Source organism: Phalaenopsis equestris, unplaced genomic scaffold (genome assembly GCF_001263595.1).
Source record: "Phalaenopsis equestris unplaced genomic scaffold, ASM126359v1 Scaffold001031, whole genome shotgun sequence".
Lineage (NCBI taxonomy): Eukaryota > Viridiplantae > Streptophyta > Magnoliopsida > Asparagales > Orchidaceae > Phalaenopsis > Phalaenopsis equestris.
This window is the reverse complement of record NW_018165470.1, coordinates 8,514-28,469: the sequence shown is the minus strand read 5'-3', so window position 1 is coordinate 28,469 and position 19,956 is coordinate 8,514. Positions and strand designations below refer to the sequence as shown.

At 34.6% G+C, this 19,956-nt stretch overlaps 1 protein-coding gene across 6 annotated transcripts in view; it reads right to left on the bottom strand.

The window, feature by feature from the left end:
• The window catches only part of LOC110032803 (RNA polymerase sigma factor sigF, chloroplastic), a 28,552-nt gene that overhangs the window by 1,483 nt on the left and 7,113 nt on the right, over positions 1-19,956 (bottom strand). For 2 of the 6 annotated variants that reach the window (XM_020736564.1, XM_020736563.1), the window contains 8 exons: positions 18,689-18,825; positions 12,813-12,961; positions 6,800-6,927; positions 6,502-6,702; positions 6,150-6,414; positions 5,821-6,051; positions 5,021-5,161; positions 3,698-3,895 (listed from right to left, as the gene is read on the bottom strand). In XM_020736564.1, coding sequence (XP_020592223.1) covers positions 3,698-3,895; positions 5,021-5,161; positions 5,821-6,051; positions 6,150-6,414; positions 6,502-6,702; positions 6,800-6,927; positions 12,813-12,956 — 1,308 coding nt within the window. In that variant the 5' untranslated portion in view covers positions 12,957-12,961; positions 18,689-18,825. Of the gene's footprint in view, positions 1-3,697; positions 3,896-5,020; positions 5,162-5,820; positions 6,052-6,149; positions 6,415-6,501; positions 6,703-6,799; positions 6,928-12,812; positions 12,962-13,289; positions 13,362-18,688; positions 18,826-19,956 lie in introns of all 6 variants that reach the window. The other 4 variants (XM_020736559.1, XM_020736558.1, XM_020736562.1 and 1 more) reach the window with 2 other exon arrangements.

Below are 19,956 nucleotides of genomic sequence, written 5' to 3'. Positions count from 1 at the left end.
TTAGGGCTTAATTTTTTAAAAATTTTTATGTATTAAATATATTTGCATTTAATGAATTAATATGGGATTATGCTAATTGAATTACAACAACAAGCCTTTATCCCACTAAGTAGGGGTCGCCCACATTCTTTTTTCTCCATTGCCTCTTAATGTGTCATATTTTCATTTAATTCTAATAAATTAATATCATTTTTTATACAATATGCCCAAGACTTTTTAGGTCTATTGTTGACCTCATTTTCGGTCAACCAACTCACGTTCGACTCAATGCACACTCATGAGCCCTCCTTAGACTGGTGGGACTCAACACACACTTTCTAGTGTCATATTTTCATTTTTTATACAATAAATTAAAATCAACTCAAACATAATTCGACTCAAAAACCTAGGTTCAATCATTTTTTATACAGGACAATCTTCCCAACTATCCAATTCAAAATAGATGTACAGGCCAAAACAGAATTAATTCAAGAATAAGTGCTCGAATGACACAGAAGACTCCTCCCAAGTATCCAGCTCAAAACAGGTGCACGGGTTACATCAAAAATAATTCAAGAACAGGTATTTGAGTGGACTAGAGATGTAATATACATAAAGATTATATGATGTGCGATGAAGCGTTTAAAACTAGCATATAAATGTTAAGAATACCAAAGAGACTGTTCTAGCCATTGAGTCAAGTATTTGAACCTTACCAAGTTCTTTAATAGAGAAAGAATAAACAATGGAGATAAGTGAATAACAAACCGTTTCAAGTACTTGCAAACCATCTCAAAATTGAAACAAGTAATTAAATCAATAGCAAAAACTAGTTAAGGATAGCTTCAGTGTTGTTTTTTTTTTTTTCGAGATAATCAAGATAATAACTCCAAATTAGATGCCCAAACTGAAAATAGAACAAGCTCCATAACAGGAGCCTGAACACTTCAAAACATCAACATAAGTTACCTCAAGATAAATGTATGAATTTCTAATTTTCATAAAAATTTAAATTAAAATTTGCACGCCCATTCAAAAATTAACCATCACATAGACGAGCTATATAAAGACTGATCTCACCAAACCAAATATGAATGAATTAACTTCACATAGACGAACCAAGGGGGTATTTATAGCCGAACGAGACGGGAAGGGTATCTTACCAATTGGTCGACCGGCGGTGAAAAGAAACACCGTAGGGGAAAGAAAATACCGGGGCTACCAAGAAAGAAGGTTATCGGACTCGTTTGAGCGGGAGAATCAGTTATGGGGAAGTGGCCGACAACAATCCTCAACGACGAGAGTCAGTTAGCGCTATCGAGAAAGAGGGTAAACGGCAAAATTTGGAAGGAAACTTCGCGAAGAAGGATTTTTTATGCCACCAAGGGGTCGGTTAGGGCTCGGCAGAGAAGAAGCGTGCAAGGGTTTTAAAGAAAAGGGGGCAGCGTGCATTTTATTTTATTTTATTAAGAATTTTTTTTTATTTTAATTTTATTGTTTTATTTAAATTCGTCAGTTTACGCACAATTCAATCCAATTTGAAATTCTATCAAAATATATGTCCTTTCCGGCTAAAATCGGCGTCTCGGACCCACCGACGGGGTCTATTTCGTCATCCAAGATCACCCGGACAAATTCGTCGACGATCGCACCAATTTAAATCCGATTTGTGCCACATAGCAAATGAAATTATTTTGGTTCGACCGAAGTCGTTTAACGAGTATATCGTTGACCGATTCTCGCATAAGAGACAATCACGGTCAAGCAGACCACTCACGATGACAAGTCAAACACCGTATGTCGTGGGGTCCACCTATGTCTTTCAAACCCTATGGGAACTCAACATGAGCTTCAAAATGTCAGTTTTTAATCACCTGAACTGGATGCTGAGGATTTAGAACCGTCCATATGAAACTTTAAGAATCAAAGAAAAAAACTTGAATTTTTAAATATTATTGGTCTCAGTCTAGTCCTCTAAGAGTGTCAAAATAGGAAAATCCTAAGGCTAGATCCTAGGCTCTAAAAAGAGGCAAAGACAGGCCTCAAAATTGAGGTCAACAGCCACTCATCCGCCTGAGCATTCTCCTCTGAACAACACTTAACTTTATGCTTCCCATTTACAAGCCAACATTCTGAACCATAAAGCATTGCAAGTCTCACCACCATCCGATAAAGTTCCCTTTTTAAGTCTAATTGGTACTATTTAATCACACAATAGGCTTGATGCCTTCCTCCACTTCAACTATCCAACTTGAATTCTACTAATAGCATCCACACCAATAGAACTCATATATCTAAAATGTTCACTCCATTGAATGACTTGATCGCCAATTAGCTAGATCACATTTCATGTATTAACGCGAGTTTTTACACGCAATAATATATAACAAGTGCCAAAAATGTTTCCCTAACAATGAGAAAGCATTGGGACCATGAACAAATCAAAGGGAGTCAAGTGAAGTCCAAAAACAAAATACGATGCGAAGTTTAAAAATCTGAATTTTAGGCCAAATTTTAAGTTGTTGTTTTAAGTCAAATATCATCGTAATTGCAGGATCAAATAAAAAATGAATTTTAATATCATAAAAGACTATAATAGAGATTATTTAGGGGTTGTTTGGTTGTAACAATTTACAGTGTATTGTAATTCTTTTATAGGGATTTTGGAAAATTGTTTGTTTGGTATGAAGATTTACAAAAATAATATAAAGTTTGAATGAATTTGATGTTCGCACATTATCAGTTCATTTTGGTTGAATTTAGAATTTCATTGATTTAGACGGATTTGAGTTACATTGTAAAATATTATCAACAAGCCCCCGCCCCCGAACGTCTCCGCCCCCCTTCGCCCCCACCCTTGTACATTACCAAACCCCACCCCTGCTCAATCGCCTGCTGCCACGCAACCGCCGCCACTGCTACAGCCGAAATATATATATATATATATATTTAAATACATTATTTTCAATCTACATAAAACTAAATAAAAAATATATAAAGTTCTACATTTATTTTACAGTGAACTAAACAACTCTAAAGTATTTCAAATTCAATATAATCAGAGTACTCTGAAACTCTTTTGCATTGCATTTCATTTTGAGCAAACCAAACAACCCCTTAATATTTCTTCGAGAATCCTACAATTCAGTGAAGTTTAAACATCAAGGCATGTTTTGGCATAGAAATTATAATTTCATCATGAATTTCAAAGTTTATAACTAATATGAATGACTACAATTATCGTTCTTTGTTCTTTAATTGTCCTACTCAATCATTAAATTTGATTCTTCTATCAGCAAGTCATGATTTAGAAGACCATGAAAGATTATTTTAGATGCTACATAAGATTTGTAAGTCCATAAGTATATGTTCCCTATACTGAAGTGGACTACTTCATCATTAAATTTGGTCCATTTACACATAAGAATCTTCTATAAGTTTGTGTAGCACTGTAGAGTAAAAATAAATAAATAAAAAAGGGAAAGCAAATGATCGAGATTAGATGTGGTGACCACTAGGCCGCCTAACATCTCCATCTAATTTGAATTGTACGGTCTTGTGAATAAAATTTGCACACTTTAGCTACCCTCCCCTAAAATTGTCCCCAACACATTTTTCCATATAAAATGTCATTTAGCACCATTACTTTCAAATAATTCCAAGGTTGGATCAGGTAAATATAATATTCAAGTGCTATATCAAATAACAAGAAGCACACCTGTAAAGTTATTTCCTGGTCAGTCCAAGTATGAGCTTGGATTGAAATGGGATTTCTTGACATCTTCAACAAGTTCTCTAATTTGCCGACATGCATGCCAGCTCGTTTAGCCAGTTCTTCACTTGTAGGAGTTTGGCCTTCCTGTAAGAAAATTCTCTTCGCATCTTTAATTCTTTTCAGCTCTGCAAACACGTTTTCCTGCCATTATATTTTAAGAGTGGATCAGGAATTTTATAATGAACCTTGATCCAAATGAGCTGCTGTAAGAAAAGGAAATGGTTAATTCTAAATGTATCATGCCTTCCAAAGAAAAAGTAAGCAAATGAAAAGTAAGAACTCTTGATTTTTAAGCCCAACCCTAATCATCTATTTTTCTCTCTCTTTAATAAGGATAACAACTCTGGAGATTCTTACGAAGGATTCTCATATTAATTAAATCTGGTGTTCAACAGCAAAAGGAAACTAAGTAGAGAAAATTTCCATCATATGAGAAAAGTATCAAAATGGACCCACCAATTTTCAAGCTAAAGTCAATAGATGGTGTTAACAATAAGGGCATTTATAAATTTACATCTTGAATTTTTTATAAAATCTAATTTTTTTACTTACTTATTTGGGATACAATCTATCAATAATAATTCCACTTGTTTTATTTTATCAAAGAATATAACTAAATTTGAATTATGATAGGAATAATAATATATATATATTTGTGTGTGTGTGTGCGCGCGCGCGCACAACAGGTGGATTAGTGGTTGGCAGCTTTGGCGTAAGTCCCCTCTGTCCCGGGTTCGAATCCATCTGGGTCGAATTAGCACATATGAGGTGGACAAGCACATGTTGTCGTCTATCTTTTAAGATATATATATATATATACATCTCTTAGATTTATAAAATTTAGCAATTATTATTGATAAATTTCCTACAAAATATTTCAAAATAATAAAGAAAACTCATTTATTAAATTTTGTAACACCTTCAATATATAAATTCATAAAACACGCTCATTTTTAACACTATCAATTAACTTTAACATCAATGTCCGTTGCATTTAATGCCAAGACCATTTTGGGTGCTATTTAAGCATCAAAGGATTAAACTAGACCTATTATCTCGTTTGGGAAAAAATGACTCCCCACAAATAATCATGATACTTCTTTACTTATTTTAACTCCATCATAACAGAACATGAACTCAGACTCAAAATATTAAACAGCAGTTATAGAGCTGATTAGAATAAAGAAAATGCTTTACAAAATCCTGCACTATTGTTTCCAGAGAAAGACGGAGAAACAATGTATGGCATGAAAATAAAAGACATACTGGCAAGCGGATTGTTCGAGAATGCTGAAAAATGGCTTTCCTGATTGATTGGCGTATCCACCAATAAGCATAGGTTGAGAATCTGCAACCAATTTGGGGCTTGAACTTCTCCAAGCTCTTCATCAACCCCATACTTCCTACCTAGATTGACACATGATTTTCTCTCATCCCATTAAAAACAAAAATAAAATATTCTTTCGAGTAGCATAAAAAAACTGGCAATCAGTAACAATAACTTCAAGATGAATTAGACCATATGGTTGTTAGAAGTTAGAAAACATGTTTTAAAAAGATAATAAATTTAGCATATTACATTGTTTGGCTGGTTGCGGTTCAAAATAAAAATTGATTCTAAGTTTTGAACTCTGAACAACTTCAAAGCCTCTCAGATGATTTCAATTTGGTGTTTAAAATGAGAGACAACGAAGTCATTATTTTTTAAAATACGTTTCTCTCTGCAACTAACCAAATGAACCCTTGCATGAATGAAAAATTCATATCATTATTTGTAAAGAATAATATAGCGAAAGGCATAACATACATAAAATAGCTACCAATACAAATAAAATAAGAGAAAAGAAATTTTTGTATAAAAAAATAGCATGCACAATTAAGCCTTTCAACAACAACAACAACAACAACAACAACAACAAAGCCTTAATCCCACTACGTGAGGTAAGGCTTTCATAGAAGTAAAACAACACAATTAAGCCTTTCATAGAAGAAAATAAAAATAAAAATAATTGGTATACCAACTGATACAAAATACGAAAATGTATAAATTGACATAGCAACATAACCTGGAGTAGATCCTGAAAGTCAAGCCCCTTCCCTTCATACTGCTTGGCAATATGGATAACAAGGCGAAAATTAGCATAAAGTACTTTGTTCCGACTGTTGATTCCTGAAGAAATACAGGACTGCAAATCATGGAAGCTCATTCCAACAGATTCAGCCCACTCCATCAGTGTTGGCTCACGGCCAAACTGCATGTGAAGCTTTTTTTTAATTGCATCTACTCCCATAAGATCCTGACAATGTAATTTCTATTTAGAACAAATTGAGATAAAGAAAGAAAAAACATAAAAATTAAAATAAAAAATTTTGTACTCATTTTTCTAAAATATGCCTGTATCCGAGCAATTAAATCCTTCTCTTCTGCGATTGTTAATAGCTTCTTTGTCTCAGGACCCCACAAAAACAATCTTAGAGGGTCTTTATTGTCAAATGTTTTCTCTATCCTCTTGACTTTATCAGTTCCCATGGCTGCGGAAGTCTCAATAGCACTACTGTTTGACTTTTTCAATTCTTTCCTTTTCTTAGACTTCCTCTCCAAAAACTTCTTTGATCTCACTGCTTCCTTTAACCCTACCATACTTTCAGCGACAGATTCTCTAGGATCCAAATAAGTAAAAGAGATACAAACACTTTAGGAATACAACATATTTACAGTTTAATGCCAAATTGTTTAGGAAGCAAACCTTGGAACCAAAGTTTTGTCTACAAGCTCGTGTAAGAAGATATTAGATTTGTCTGCTAATAATGCAGCATCTTGACAAGCCATTAAGGCTCGTTTAGCGAGGTCTAGAACATCCTCTGGACTCGTAGTACTTGTAATATTCTGATTGATTACCTCTCTGGTTCTTTTTACAGGATATTCCAAATTGTATGTAGTGAGAAATCTGAAACAGTAAGGGGGGAAGAAGCTTGACAAACTAACTAAAACTCCGTCAGGAAATTTAAACATACTTCAAGAGACAGAAGCCTGATTTTTCTTACGAATACCATAAACCTGGATGACAAAGTAGACAGCATTCTAGGTGTTTCATATACAGATCAAAATGGTTTCTTTCTCTCTCTTCTAGAGAAAGTGAACTATCCTCCATGCTCTGCAAATCGAGCATTGCCTGTAGATTAAATTAAACAATAATTTCATCAAAATAATTGGAACTATCGGATATTAATAATTACAAACTGGAGTTAGCCGAAAAGTATCTATCATGTCAATCTCAAAGCACGACTAGATTCATCCTTCCTAGGAGAATCAACAATCATTTTTAGAATGTATGGGATAATCAAGTAAAGGATCACATTTAATAAAAACAAATAATTAAATGATAATCAAGTTCTCATTGATGTTGAAGTTTAATTTTTGAATGGGTTTCAATTTGCCTGATTTGGCGCTGGTTTGCATGGGGTGGGTGGGCTTGGTGCAGATAATGGTATGATCGGGTTACCAGGAGAGGGAGATTGTAAGAGCTGAGTTGATACTTCGGTTCGGGAACAGATGGGGAAATTGGATTGTGAGGGCTGTAGGGGTAGTTCGGTCTGGGGTTGGTGGGGTTACGAGGATGTGAGTTAGGAGATTGGGACATGGAGTTGGAGAGTGAACGGATGACACAAGGGGAGATAGTAGAGTGGGGAACGAGCAAAAGAGGGTTGGGCTGAGTAAACGAAGCTGTGGGAGGGGTTAAATAAGTGGATTTGAATGGAAAAACTGATTCATCGAAGATGACGTGTCTGGAGATTAAGACTTTAGTTGTTTGAGAGTCATAGCAACTATACCCCTTATGCATCGGAGGGTATCCAAGGAAAATGCATGGAATAAATCATGGTGCTAGCTTATGGGAAGTTGTATGTTTGCGCCATGAAAAACATCAACACCCAAAGTCTGAGGTGGGAAAAGATCGATGGATTGTGGTAGAGATGCTCGTAGGGTGCGATGAGGTGATTGGAATTGTACGGCATTCGATTGATTAACTAGGTGGTTGTTTGGAGAGCATCAACCCACAAATTGACTGGAATATCAACATCGTTAAGTAGAGTGCGAGTGGTTTCGAGGAGGTGGTGATGTTTGTACTCGACAACACCGTTTTGTTCAGGTGTGTAGGGACATAAGAATTGGTGTAGGATACTCTCATTAAAAAGAAAGTAATGGAGAGTAGAATTACTGTATTCATTGCCGTCGTCCGAGCGAAATAGTCTAATTTGTGTTTGGAATTGTGTTTTAATCATTTTGATGAATGTTATATATTTTTGAGGTGTTTCTGATTTGTTTCGCATGGGAAATAGCCAAAAAAAATTTAGAGAAGTCATCAATAAACACAAAACAGTAACGATATGCTTGATTAGATAAATATGGAGAGGGACCCCATACATCTGAGTGTATAAGTTGGAAAGGTAAATACAAATGCAAAGAAGTTGAAGGGCAAGAAAATTTGTGGCTTTCAATTACAACTCTCACACATCGAAGATATGTTGGGGATTGTAAGTGAGGGGTATCCTTGGAGATGCAACAGATGACTTCAGGATGTGGATGATCAAGACACTTGTGCCATAAAGTGGAAGTGGGTGATGATATGAGGAGAGTTGTAGGGTGTTCTGTTGAGAGAGAGGTTGGAGTTAAAGTAGGAATTTGGTATAGTCCCCTTGAACCGTTTCCCCAAAGGAGCACCCAATTTGTCTATGGATCAATGATATGGAAACCAGGCGAATTAAAGATAATAGAATGTTTCTTATCGATGGTTAATTTGTGAACTGATAGAAGATTACGGGTTAGAAACAGGGAATGCCAAATTTCAAACAGAACAAGCTTACGCTTCGGTGTTGGTAGAATATCGCTGCCATAATGTTGAATCGAAACAGATTGATTGTTGCCTACGAGTACTTGTCCACCTCCAGTGACAAAGATAACCATTTGTAAATGATTGAAGTCAGACGCGAGGTGAGTAATAGCACCAAAATCAAAGACCCGTGGGGATGAATAAGCATGAAGAGCTTGGTTGGACAGTTTCTAATCGAGATTCTATCGGTGCCAACAGTTAAGAGGCAGAGTGATCAATTTTATGGCAGATTTGGAATGTAACGGAGGAATTGGATTGGGGATGTCCACCACGTGTGCGCTGATTTGGATGGTTTTCTGTTCTTCCACGACCACAAGTAGCTTGATGATTTGACGTGAGGGCTAGTAGAGGGTTGGGATTTTTATCGGATTTGAGATGAGCATTTGCTTGATTACTTTCTTCACTGCATATCAACGAGTAGAAATTATCGAGGTTCATTGGCTCTAATTGAGTGTGGATCGTTATTTTGAAGGCTTGGTAAGTTGTTGGTAGCCCATTAAGGGTGTGAAGAACGACATCTTCATTGTCCAAGTGACTTCCAACTGTCGATATATTGTCGATGATTGTCTTGATCTCGGTAAGGTATTGTGTCATGGATAAATTGTTCATAGAGATAGTTTGTAGCTCATTTTGCGCTGAATTAAGCGAGCCGGTCAGTGGGCTGGAGGTACTTCGCGATTGTACTCCACACTTCCGTTGTTGTGGGTAGATGCAATACATAAGGTAGGACAGCCACGGAAACGATTGAGTATAGAGCCGTCATCAGATTTTGATCCACAAGTGTCCTGGGGAATCATTATCGGCAAAAAGGAATTTTGGTGGGCATTTACTGTTGCCATCCAGGTAAGCCCAGCAATCCGTTTGCTGAAACGATTTTGAGTACATGGGCTCTCCACAATAGGTAGTTATCCGCGGTGAGTTAAGTGTGAGCAATATTCTTGATATTACTCACAATAAATTTAAGGCTTAGAGGAATGGTGGCTGCCTACATAATTTCGGCTAAGGAATGCATGGTGGAGGTGTTAACTTGAGTCTCTGATGTCTATGATGCTTCCATGGTAATGTTGGCAATGAATAACTTAGTCAGCCATCGGTCGGAGGAGTCTCGAAGGGGAACAGTGGTAGATAAAAACAGTAGATTAAACAGAGAAGGAAGAAGAAGAGAAGATAAGGATGGACGCTTACAGATTATGAATCAAAGGAATTACACTGGTTACCTCCTCAATTTATAATAAGTGGAAATTCTTTTAGAGGATATGTAATCATATGCACCGTAGAGGGAATGTGCAGGTGGTCCTGCAGCAACTCCATGAGCCGACCAACATGTGCAAAACAGAAATTAGGTGGAGATATTATACATGAACATGCAGACTACTTTAGTATTTTGTTGGTATTGAAGTAAGGGGTGTCCTATAATTTGTTATTTTTTTCTCTCATCACTTGAGGATTGAAAATGTGATTAATGACAAAACATTATATTCTCCTATTATTTTGAATAAATTGATAAAATAATCCCTAGACAATTTAGGTGTGAACATTTTGGTCTCAACTTTTCTTAGCCGAAAGTTTGTTCCATCAACTTATTAAATTCTAATTGTTTTGGTTGTAATAAAATCTTAATGCAGGAAGTAAATGTTGAAGAAATTAGCAATATTTTATAAAATACGTTGCATATAAAAAGAACATGAGTTTTAACAAAATACTTTTCTTCTTGTGTTTTAGGAGATTGACTTCAAGCAACGCTCATTAACCAATATTTATATGTATGAAGTATGTGTGCGTGCACGAGCATGCGTGTGTATTTATAAGTTGAAGTTTCACAAGAAAAAGCCTTCGTTGAAATGCAATTCAATTAAAACTTCTTCACCAAGTGGACAGAAATACAAATGGATATCAGCTAAAGATATACAAGCATAGCATAAAATCAAATTGAAGCTTTTTTCTATAGCGAAAAACGACAAAAAATCAAAACACTAAGCTTGAGAAAATGCAACAGGATAAGTTCAAGAACCTAAATAAGAAAAATAATAAACCCTAATAAAACCTCCTCCATATTGTAGTAAACCTACTGATTAATCTAATTATAATAATTCCATTCTCTATTATATGAGGCCAAAGCTTTCTCATAACTCAGTCTATATGAAAAATGCTCAATGCAAAATTGGACACCAAAACATTTGTAACAGAGATGATGACCGCTTCATCGCCAAAGAAGCATTTCAATGCAAGTACCACAATTAAACTTTCTTAAAAGAAAAGCTAAACATAAAAGGTTAATGGAATGAACAAAAAGATTATGATTTGATAAGGTGAGGGACAAAGGTGAACAAGAAAATTTTTGGACCAAAATGGGCACATCTAAATAGCATAAATATCATTTTCATTATTTTTTTATTTTCTAGGAGTCAATATCGAGTTCAGAAAAAAGTCGAATAATGGAACTCTACATTAGTGTCTAAAATCCTTATTTTGAGTAGATCTATAACTGAATACATGGGATGTAATATTAGTATTAGTAGCTCTAGTGGAAGAGTTGTATCTATGAGTGATCAAATCAGGTCTACTGTTCAAAGTGACGGTGATATAGATAGGGATGTTATTAGTAGTATTCAGGCAAGTTGGTTGAATTGGAGGAATGCATCGGGGCTATTGTGTGATAGAAAAGTACCGCTTTGACTGAAAAGAAAATTTTATAAGATGATAGTGAGACCTGTAATGCTCTATGACACAAAATGTTGGCCTTTAAAAAAGAAGCATAAAACAATGTTACGTGTTGTTAAGATGAGAATGCTTAGGTGGATGAGTGGCTTGACATTTAGAGACAAAAAACAAAATGAATATATCGGTGACAAGGTTGGTGTAGCTCAAGTGACAGACAAGATTATAGAGAATAGTCTTAAATGATTTGGTCACATTAAAAGTCGACCATCAGATGATATGGTTAGAAAAGTACATGTTTTAGATTGATTTGGTCACATTAAAAGTCGACCATCAGATGATACGGTTAGAAAAGTACATGTTTTAGATTCAACAAGTACATGTTTTAGATTCAACTTATGTTAAGGCAGAGGTAGACCTAAAAAAGGCTGGGCATATTGTATAAAAAATGATCTTAATTAATTATAATTAAATAAAAATATGACACGCAAAAGGATGCAATGGAGAAAAAGGATTTATGTATCCGACCCCAATTAGTAGGATAAACGCTTGTTATTGTTGTGTTGTTGCACTAGTAGTAGTCAATATTTATAGGACCACAAAAGTGGGAAACATTCTATTCAGAAACATCGTCACCTTTTTTTATTCTAAGAAAAAATTAAATTTACTGTTACGCCCTCACATTTTTTCTATTATTATTCGGATGATTTATATAACCAATCGGAACAACTTAATTATAAGATAAGTATTAGAAAAGAGGGTTCTTACAGAAATTGCTTCTACTTATTACCTACAGAAACAATTATAGTAGTCACCCGTGGATAATGGCTCAACAAAAAATTCCAAAATCACATCTTTTTCAGCAAAACCACCTCAAAATGAGTAAAATGATGAAAAATAAATTGTTTGCATTTATTGCCATTTCTTCAAAAATTATTGCATAACTTCCTTTAGTTTGCAGCTGTAAAAGGAAAACAAGTAAAAATAAAGAACATGTGCACACGTTCTTATAGAAAAATGTTATTCATCAGGTTGAATAAAATTTAAGAAAAAACTATGTACAACTAAAAGATACAGATAATTTAAAGTGTTTCTCGACAAATAACACAAACGTATTGATTATAACAAGTAAATGTATTGTACTAGACTGAATAGAAAAGCATATGCATCATTATCTGAGTGGTCAATTTTTCCTTAATTGAGTCATGTAGTTGAGAAAAATGGTGTATAAAGCCTTATATAGCTAGACATACATTTGGAATTAAATTGATTTATAACCGAAGTAACAAAAAGAAGCTGGGGTTATATGTCAGAAATAGTAAGCTGTGAAATTTCATTTCTAAATAAGATTGAGGCGTAGCTTCAATAACAGACGATCACTGGGCAAGCTAAGCTAGACATTCAATCAAAGCTACATTTAGGTAGAATTAATTAAGCAAAAGAAATCGTGTATTTAAGCAAATGCAAAAAATCAGGTTTTTTTTGCGCAAAAATGTCAACCGCAACCTTACCTGGGTGACTTTTTTTTCCAGGATACCATAAGAGTTGTCATAGCCATTATGCTGCACCTGTGTGAGAATGAATGTAGGGAAATGTCGAACTGCGGATTTTGTTGGAGCGCTGATAATTGCTCGGCTTGTTTGACCATGCAGCATCACAACTAGTGGCTCAAAAAAGGGGAAAATTGATTTCAAAAACAAAAACAACAAAAACAACAACAACAACAACAACAACAACAACAACAACAATAATAATAACAACAACAACAAGCTTTAATCCAACTAAGTGGGATCAGAAAGGAGAAAATTTGATTTCAATGGGGGAAAAAATCGTTTGTCGCAAAGGAGTATTCATCTTTAAAAATTTCATTAAAAATAAAACAAAGGAGAAAAAGAGTCTAATTCAGGCACTTCTGGGACAAATGCAGATATCCAGCACTGTGAGGAAATTCATCCAAAATAGTTGATAAATGATTGTGGGATTGTCACCACCATTTACACCATGTTCATTCGATGATTTGAGTCTGTTTTGTACATGATTTGCAACCCAATTTAGCATTCCTACAAGAAGAATCATGCAGCATTATGTTTTTGTCATTCTGGATAGTGGAATTCAAGATGGCTTAAACTAGTAGCTTTGCTCCATATAACATAAAATCTTTACAGCTACTAAGGATGTGCCAAACGAACATATTATTTTCAATTTCAACAACAATAACAGTTTCCAAACACATTAAGCCTAATCTTATAAGGTTATATATGTATAGAACCCCTGTATCCAAAGCTAATGTCCTCATTCTTGTGCACATTGTTTGATGCTTGATATGTTCAATAGCGACAAACTAAAAATCCACATCAAGGATAAATGGCATTCAGCTTTCTTCGATTATCAATGTAATTTTTTTATTATTATTTTGAATTTTCATTTCTAATGAACGAATGTTATTTGTGTTGTAAGGATGTCAAAAAAAAGTTGAGTATCAAGAAAGTTGAACTTTAGTCCAAGTTATGTGGCCACATCCCAATCCCACCTCATTTTGTTATTTCATCATAGTCAAAGTCAATTTCTTACTTAGCTAGCCATTCAAGAGCTTCATGGAGTGTAAAATTGTGTTTCTTCTTCCGATGGAGCTTTTATTCATTAGATCAACAGCATTTATTGTTTTCAAGGACTTACGAAAATTGGAGCTAGTGCACGCATGATAACTAAGGACATCGGTCACATTTCTCTTTTTGTTGTGATGTTTTGCATTTTTCAATGCTCATAACGTATATATCTATCAATAATGTTGTAAAGAAAGCATACTTTTGAAGAATTGAAAACAGGTTGAAATCTTTTCATCTTTGGTAGTGTGTATGGTGACAACTTCTTGTTTCCAAGCTTGGGGGTTTGGAGGCTTGAAACGCCCTCTTTAGTGAAAGCAATCTATCTTTTTTATTTAGCATTTTAATTTAGTTTATTATTGTTAACCTCTCTTCTACATCCCCCTCTATTGATTGAGTTGTTCTCTTAGTACTGACACTCCTATAAGTTATTCACCAAGTATCTAACGTTCACAATATCTGTTAAAACTCAGGCCCTCATTCTACCTCAACTCTACAAACCAAAACTTCCACAAAACCGCCTCAAACAACTCATAACCCTCTGCTTAACATCTGAAGCTCTTAAATAGTACTAACATTTATCATATCTCACAACTTAACGTCAGTTTAAACATTATAAAAAGTCAGCTACTCAAAATAATCAAATTCAACAACCCCAATTCCACACCTTTTGTTGACTCTTGTTAAGAGAAAATTCCAAAGTCCTCAAACCCTCAAAACATTTCCACTAAACCTCCTACATCCTGCACACCAAATAAAATTGCCTACTTTCATCTTCCACCACTAAGCTCGTGGCATACGCCCTACATAATTATCACAGCTCCTATGCAGCAACCATAACTGCTTGGGGAATAAGTAGAAGTAAGCAATATGGAAAAAGAAAGGTTGTTTCTCCCAGTATCCCCACTAAAAAATTTATATTTTCATTAGGTTAATTATGAACAACATATATGTAATGACAATTCTAAGACTACCGTGATCATCTTACCTTCTCATCATAGTCAAAGTCAATTTCTTGATGGATCGATAAAAATAAATTATCTTTATGCAGCACCCTACAGAGAATTCCAAACTCCAAAAGGTGTGAAGGGCAGAACTCCACAGAACATGAATGAGAATTAACAATACCAAATACTTTTCAGGCTTTAATATTTTCATGAATACTTCAATACAAAATGATGTGGAATGCAGTAAAATTTTCCCCCCTCTTGAGATTAGTTGTGTTTAGCTTAATTAATTTATCTTTATTATAAAACACGGTGCAATAAATTAGCTGTCAAAAAAACAGGGGATCACCAAGCATGACCATATCTAAAGGCGTTGTTAGCACTGAAATTGGCACTATACTTGAAAAATATCAATTTAAATTATTCTCCAGATGGACTAGAACTTTTAAGTAATCAAGAGTCATCAAATGTGTGCTACTTAACATGTGAGATGACTGCAGATGAATTAGAAAAAATTGAAAAAAAAAATGGTATTCTTTCCTTGCCGAAATCCATGCTTTCTTATTAAAACCAACTAAATAAATATGATAGGTACACAGTGACCATGAAAGAATTTTTTAAAAGAAAATCAATTTAACAAGGTAGTTCTAGCAAACAACCATCTCCCGATGAAGATATTTCAATTCAAACGGGATTACCAAAGGCTTGGACCAGAGTTCTGAAATGGTCTGAGGAACACAACTCCGTCCTTGTTGGGTTATTGCTTGAACAATATATTTCTGGAAATATGATAGCTGCGGTATTGAAGAAAGAACATTGAAATGCTATAGCTTATGCAATGAACCGACATCTTGGTACAAATTATACAAAAGCAAAAGTGATGACACGTTTTAAGAACATGAAGGCCGAATTCCGGGTGTATTATCAACTATCTAATAGTAGCGGTTAGGGTTGGGATCCTGACTTGCATGTCCCAATCACGACTGATGAAATATGGGATGAGATTATTAAAATGCACATTTGTGCGTCAAATAATATCCAAAAATAAGTATTAAAGGTTTAATAAAATTAATTACATCTTTTATTGCAGGAAAATTCCAAATTGGCAAAATTTCATCACCACCCTTTCCCCAGTATGACATATTTGGGAAAATCTGTGCAGAATACATGCAGTTGATAGTGGTGTTTGAGGTCCGCGTAAGCCCACTGCTAAATATTTTGTGGAGGAAGTTGTTGATAAATTACTATCTGCGCACGGTCAACCTTTACAACCGATGTAGGAGCAAATGAGACATTTCCAAGTATGGAGATCAGTGCTGAATCAGAAATGGAACAAACATTACCACATAAGAGCGTAGATAAGCATTTTTGGGAGAATATGGTGTCACTAAAAATTAAAAAACAACCTGACAAGTCCACGATGAAAAGTTTACTAGAGAAGCAAGGTGCAAATGCTGCAAAAAGGAAGGCAGCATTAGATCGTCATTACCAGTACACGATGTCTAAATGCTTAGCCAAGCTAATAAGTTCTGAGAATATATCGAGAAAAGCTACTATTGCTGTGCAAAAGGCACTGATGGAATGCTTAGCCAAGCTAATAAGTTCTGAGAATATATCAAGAAAAGCTACTATTGCTAAAACTGTAAAATAAAGTAATATTAATGACTTAGGATAGAATATTTTTACGTTCGTGGATCGAGTATGTACTCAGTTGTCACCAACTTTTCTACGCATGTTCATCCTGGTTATAGTAAGATTAAATTAATTCTTTACAATGTCATTTGAATTATTATCTTGTATTTCTTATGTTATTTATTTAGTTTGGACTTATGTTACAGTTATTTTTCCTGCTACATAAAGTTCTTTTATGTTCAAAATTTACCATGTATTCTTCATGCATTTTACTTTCTCTAATAAACTTTCATTAATAGTTGAATAAACTATGTTACAAAGACGCAATACTGCATTTCTCAATTCATTATTTATAATTGTCTTGCATTTTTCTAACTTGTTTTATGTTACACTTTATTTTTAAAAAATAGCAATGGCTAATCAATTGAGAGGAATAATTTATGATGCAATACAGAAGATAGTTGAGGAGCACTTGGAAATTGATACTGCGATAAATGAGTTGATACCATCATATATGGGAGGAGGTGACTCATCAGATGAGAAAAAATACGTTCTTCGTCCAATTTTTGACAGATCATATACAGGTCATCAATATGTTGCAGATGTTCTCGTGAGACATCCTGTATTATCTTATACTTGTTTTCGACTTTCTCCTAAAAGTAAAATATTTACACATGCTTAATTTCAATTTTTATTTTTCACAAGTAATGGGACGAAGAAGTCCATCTGCTCCATAAGGATGATCATATCCTTTGTCGTATGGAGTCATAGTAGTCTACTATTCAGTTTTATTGATAACTGCCATCGTGATTATCCTTATTGTTGTGGATTTGCTATATTTTAATAATTAATTTTGTATTGTTCTTTACGTAATTGAGATACTATAACTTTTATTTTCTCATCCTACAATTATGTTAGCCAAGATTGTGTGGAAAGTCTATTGTTTGGCAATAATTTTTAAATTTGTTTAAAATCGTGACAAATGTACAAATCCAAGAATGCTTATTCGGCTATACGCACCAATCTTTTTTTTCCTTCAGTTGGATCTTATATATAAAATGTCTATCGGATATTTTGTTGCTTACAGTTTTTAGAGAGAGATGAGTCTCACTTCTATGACTTTGCGGCATGACGTAACTCATAATATTTCTCAAGGAAAACAATTGTTGATTAGGTGCATGGGTCATTGGACTTTTGAGTTGATGGGTTGATGGCCTTCACCTTCGTATACATTTTTGATGATCATGTGGCATTCTCAATTTAGTTTGACTTTAGTATTGCCTCTTAAGTGAGTGACTATTGATTTCTGTATGAAAACGAACTCACCTTTTTGGGATATTTGGGACAAGCCATTCAAATGTAAACATTGCCTGTGCCTAAGCACTACTCCATTTAACATATTGGATTTGGAATTTATGTCAACAGAGTTAAATTTCTATGATTCCATCTAGTAAGACCACTAGATATGTTTTTAGGTTTTATTTCTAATTTAACTAGTTTCCTTTGTATGAGAAATATGACAACTCTTGAACCGTCTAATTAAATTGATTATTCAATCGGTTCTTAAAGCTTATTGCAACAATCCACAGGGGCTAGGGGCATGCTTGACTATTTTCATTGAATAAATTTACACTTGCTAATGCTTTGTCAAATCTTTCTTGAAAGTTTCATATAATGCTTAATTTTAATTTAGTGGCTATAAGTTGTTTGAAATTTAAGTTGTTTTGCAGCAATTTACGAGATATCAAAGATAAGTCATATTATTTAGGGTCCATTTGGGGCAACTGCAGATTATTTATAATGTGCTTATAAGCAGATTCTACTGACAATCAGATATTGTTCGGATGAGTTTGTTCAGATCAATTTATTGCAATTGTTTCTATATAGATGATCATTTTGCCCCTGTTAAGTAATGTTGTTTGCAACAGAACTGTCTAGGTAAAATAATTGATACAACAGAAACAGAAAATCAAAACATAACATTTTAAAAAAATAAGATATTGTTCTCACTTACGCGTGAGTATCAAAATTGATAAAATAAAGATGAAAATAATTATAAATACAATTAAAATTATTAAAATGTTTATTTTCAAACTCTGACAACATATGTCATCAGCTGCACAGTCCTCTTGGAAAGTCATCATATCTCGAGCACTGTCGGCAGTGAAATATGTCGGAATGTTGGCCCAACGGAAGAAACCGCACCTCACAAAACGTCTCTGCGACAACTGTAGAACTGTCTCCCGTAGTTGTGAGTCTAACGTGACGTGAGTAAGGGAGTCTGTAGTCTGCAGTAACACAACACAACTCGGAAGGTCCTTGAAATCCCGGAGTTCGTGTTTCTACAGAGATAAAAACAAAAAAATCAGTTGTCCAATCAGAAAATTAAATTATGGCTTGGATGTCTACAAAAGCATTGAATTAAACTAAAACCGTATCGAACAAGCAAGTATAAATAAAAAAAGTGAGTGTGAGGCCTCAGACAACTAACTACACGAACCCACGAGTCTTTCACTATAATGAGAGAGGGCACCTTGAAAAAAAATGAGTTCTTAGTCGTTTTTAACTCACGGGGGACGAACGTCCTGGGATACATGTGTCTATCACCAAAAAAATCCACTAGTAGATACTCATATACCGATACACTGATAAGAAGAGAAGACCCAGGTAGTCTTCTTCGGGATTCCACACACAATACCAACGGGATACAAACGACCTGTGTCAGATGTGCATATCACCAAAAAAGGTCATCCATGAAAACCCGCATAAACCGATGCACCAAACAAAGAGAGGATATCGGTTGTCTTTATTAGGATTTCACATGCAGCACTAAAAACAACAATGAACCGGACATCCAAAAAAATTCATAAGGTCATATTTTTCATCATTGACTTCACAAACCCACAAAAAAAACAAAGAAATACAATCTCAAATATGTGAGTATTATAAATTCAAAAGTATCAATAAAACAAGAAAAATACATGATAAAACTATAAATTATAAATTTATAATACAATAAAATACATACAAAAAAAACATATAGTCTGATAAATAAAAAAGATTCGATCAATCAGCAGTTACATACGAAAAAAAACATATAGTCTGATAAATAAAAAAGATTCGGTCAATCAGCAGTCACAGATAACATCTATGATAGACTCCCTCAAAGCAGTCATTTAGTCTACACCTTCGTCATCTTGTGAGTCAAATTTAGTTAATTCCATCTCAGCCGCAGGTATAAAATGCCCAACCTGGAATTCTGAAGATTTTGGAGTCATGCATCTGTTTATCGTCAGTCATATTGAAGTCCATATCAGACCAAGAGGGATGTCGTCTATTGAAGTTGTGGAGTGTCATAGTGGCCACCACAATATGCATCGGTTTGGAAAATGTGTACGATGGTATATCACGTAGAATGACCCATTTCGTCCCCAAAGATTCTTTCAATCACCTCGCATAAGAAAGAGAGTCGT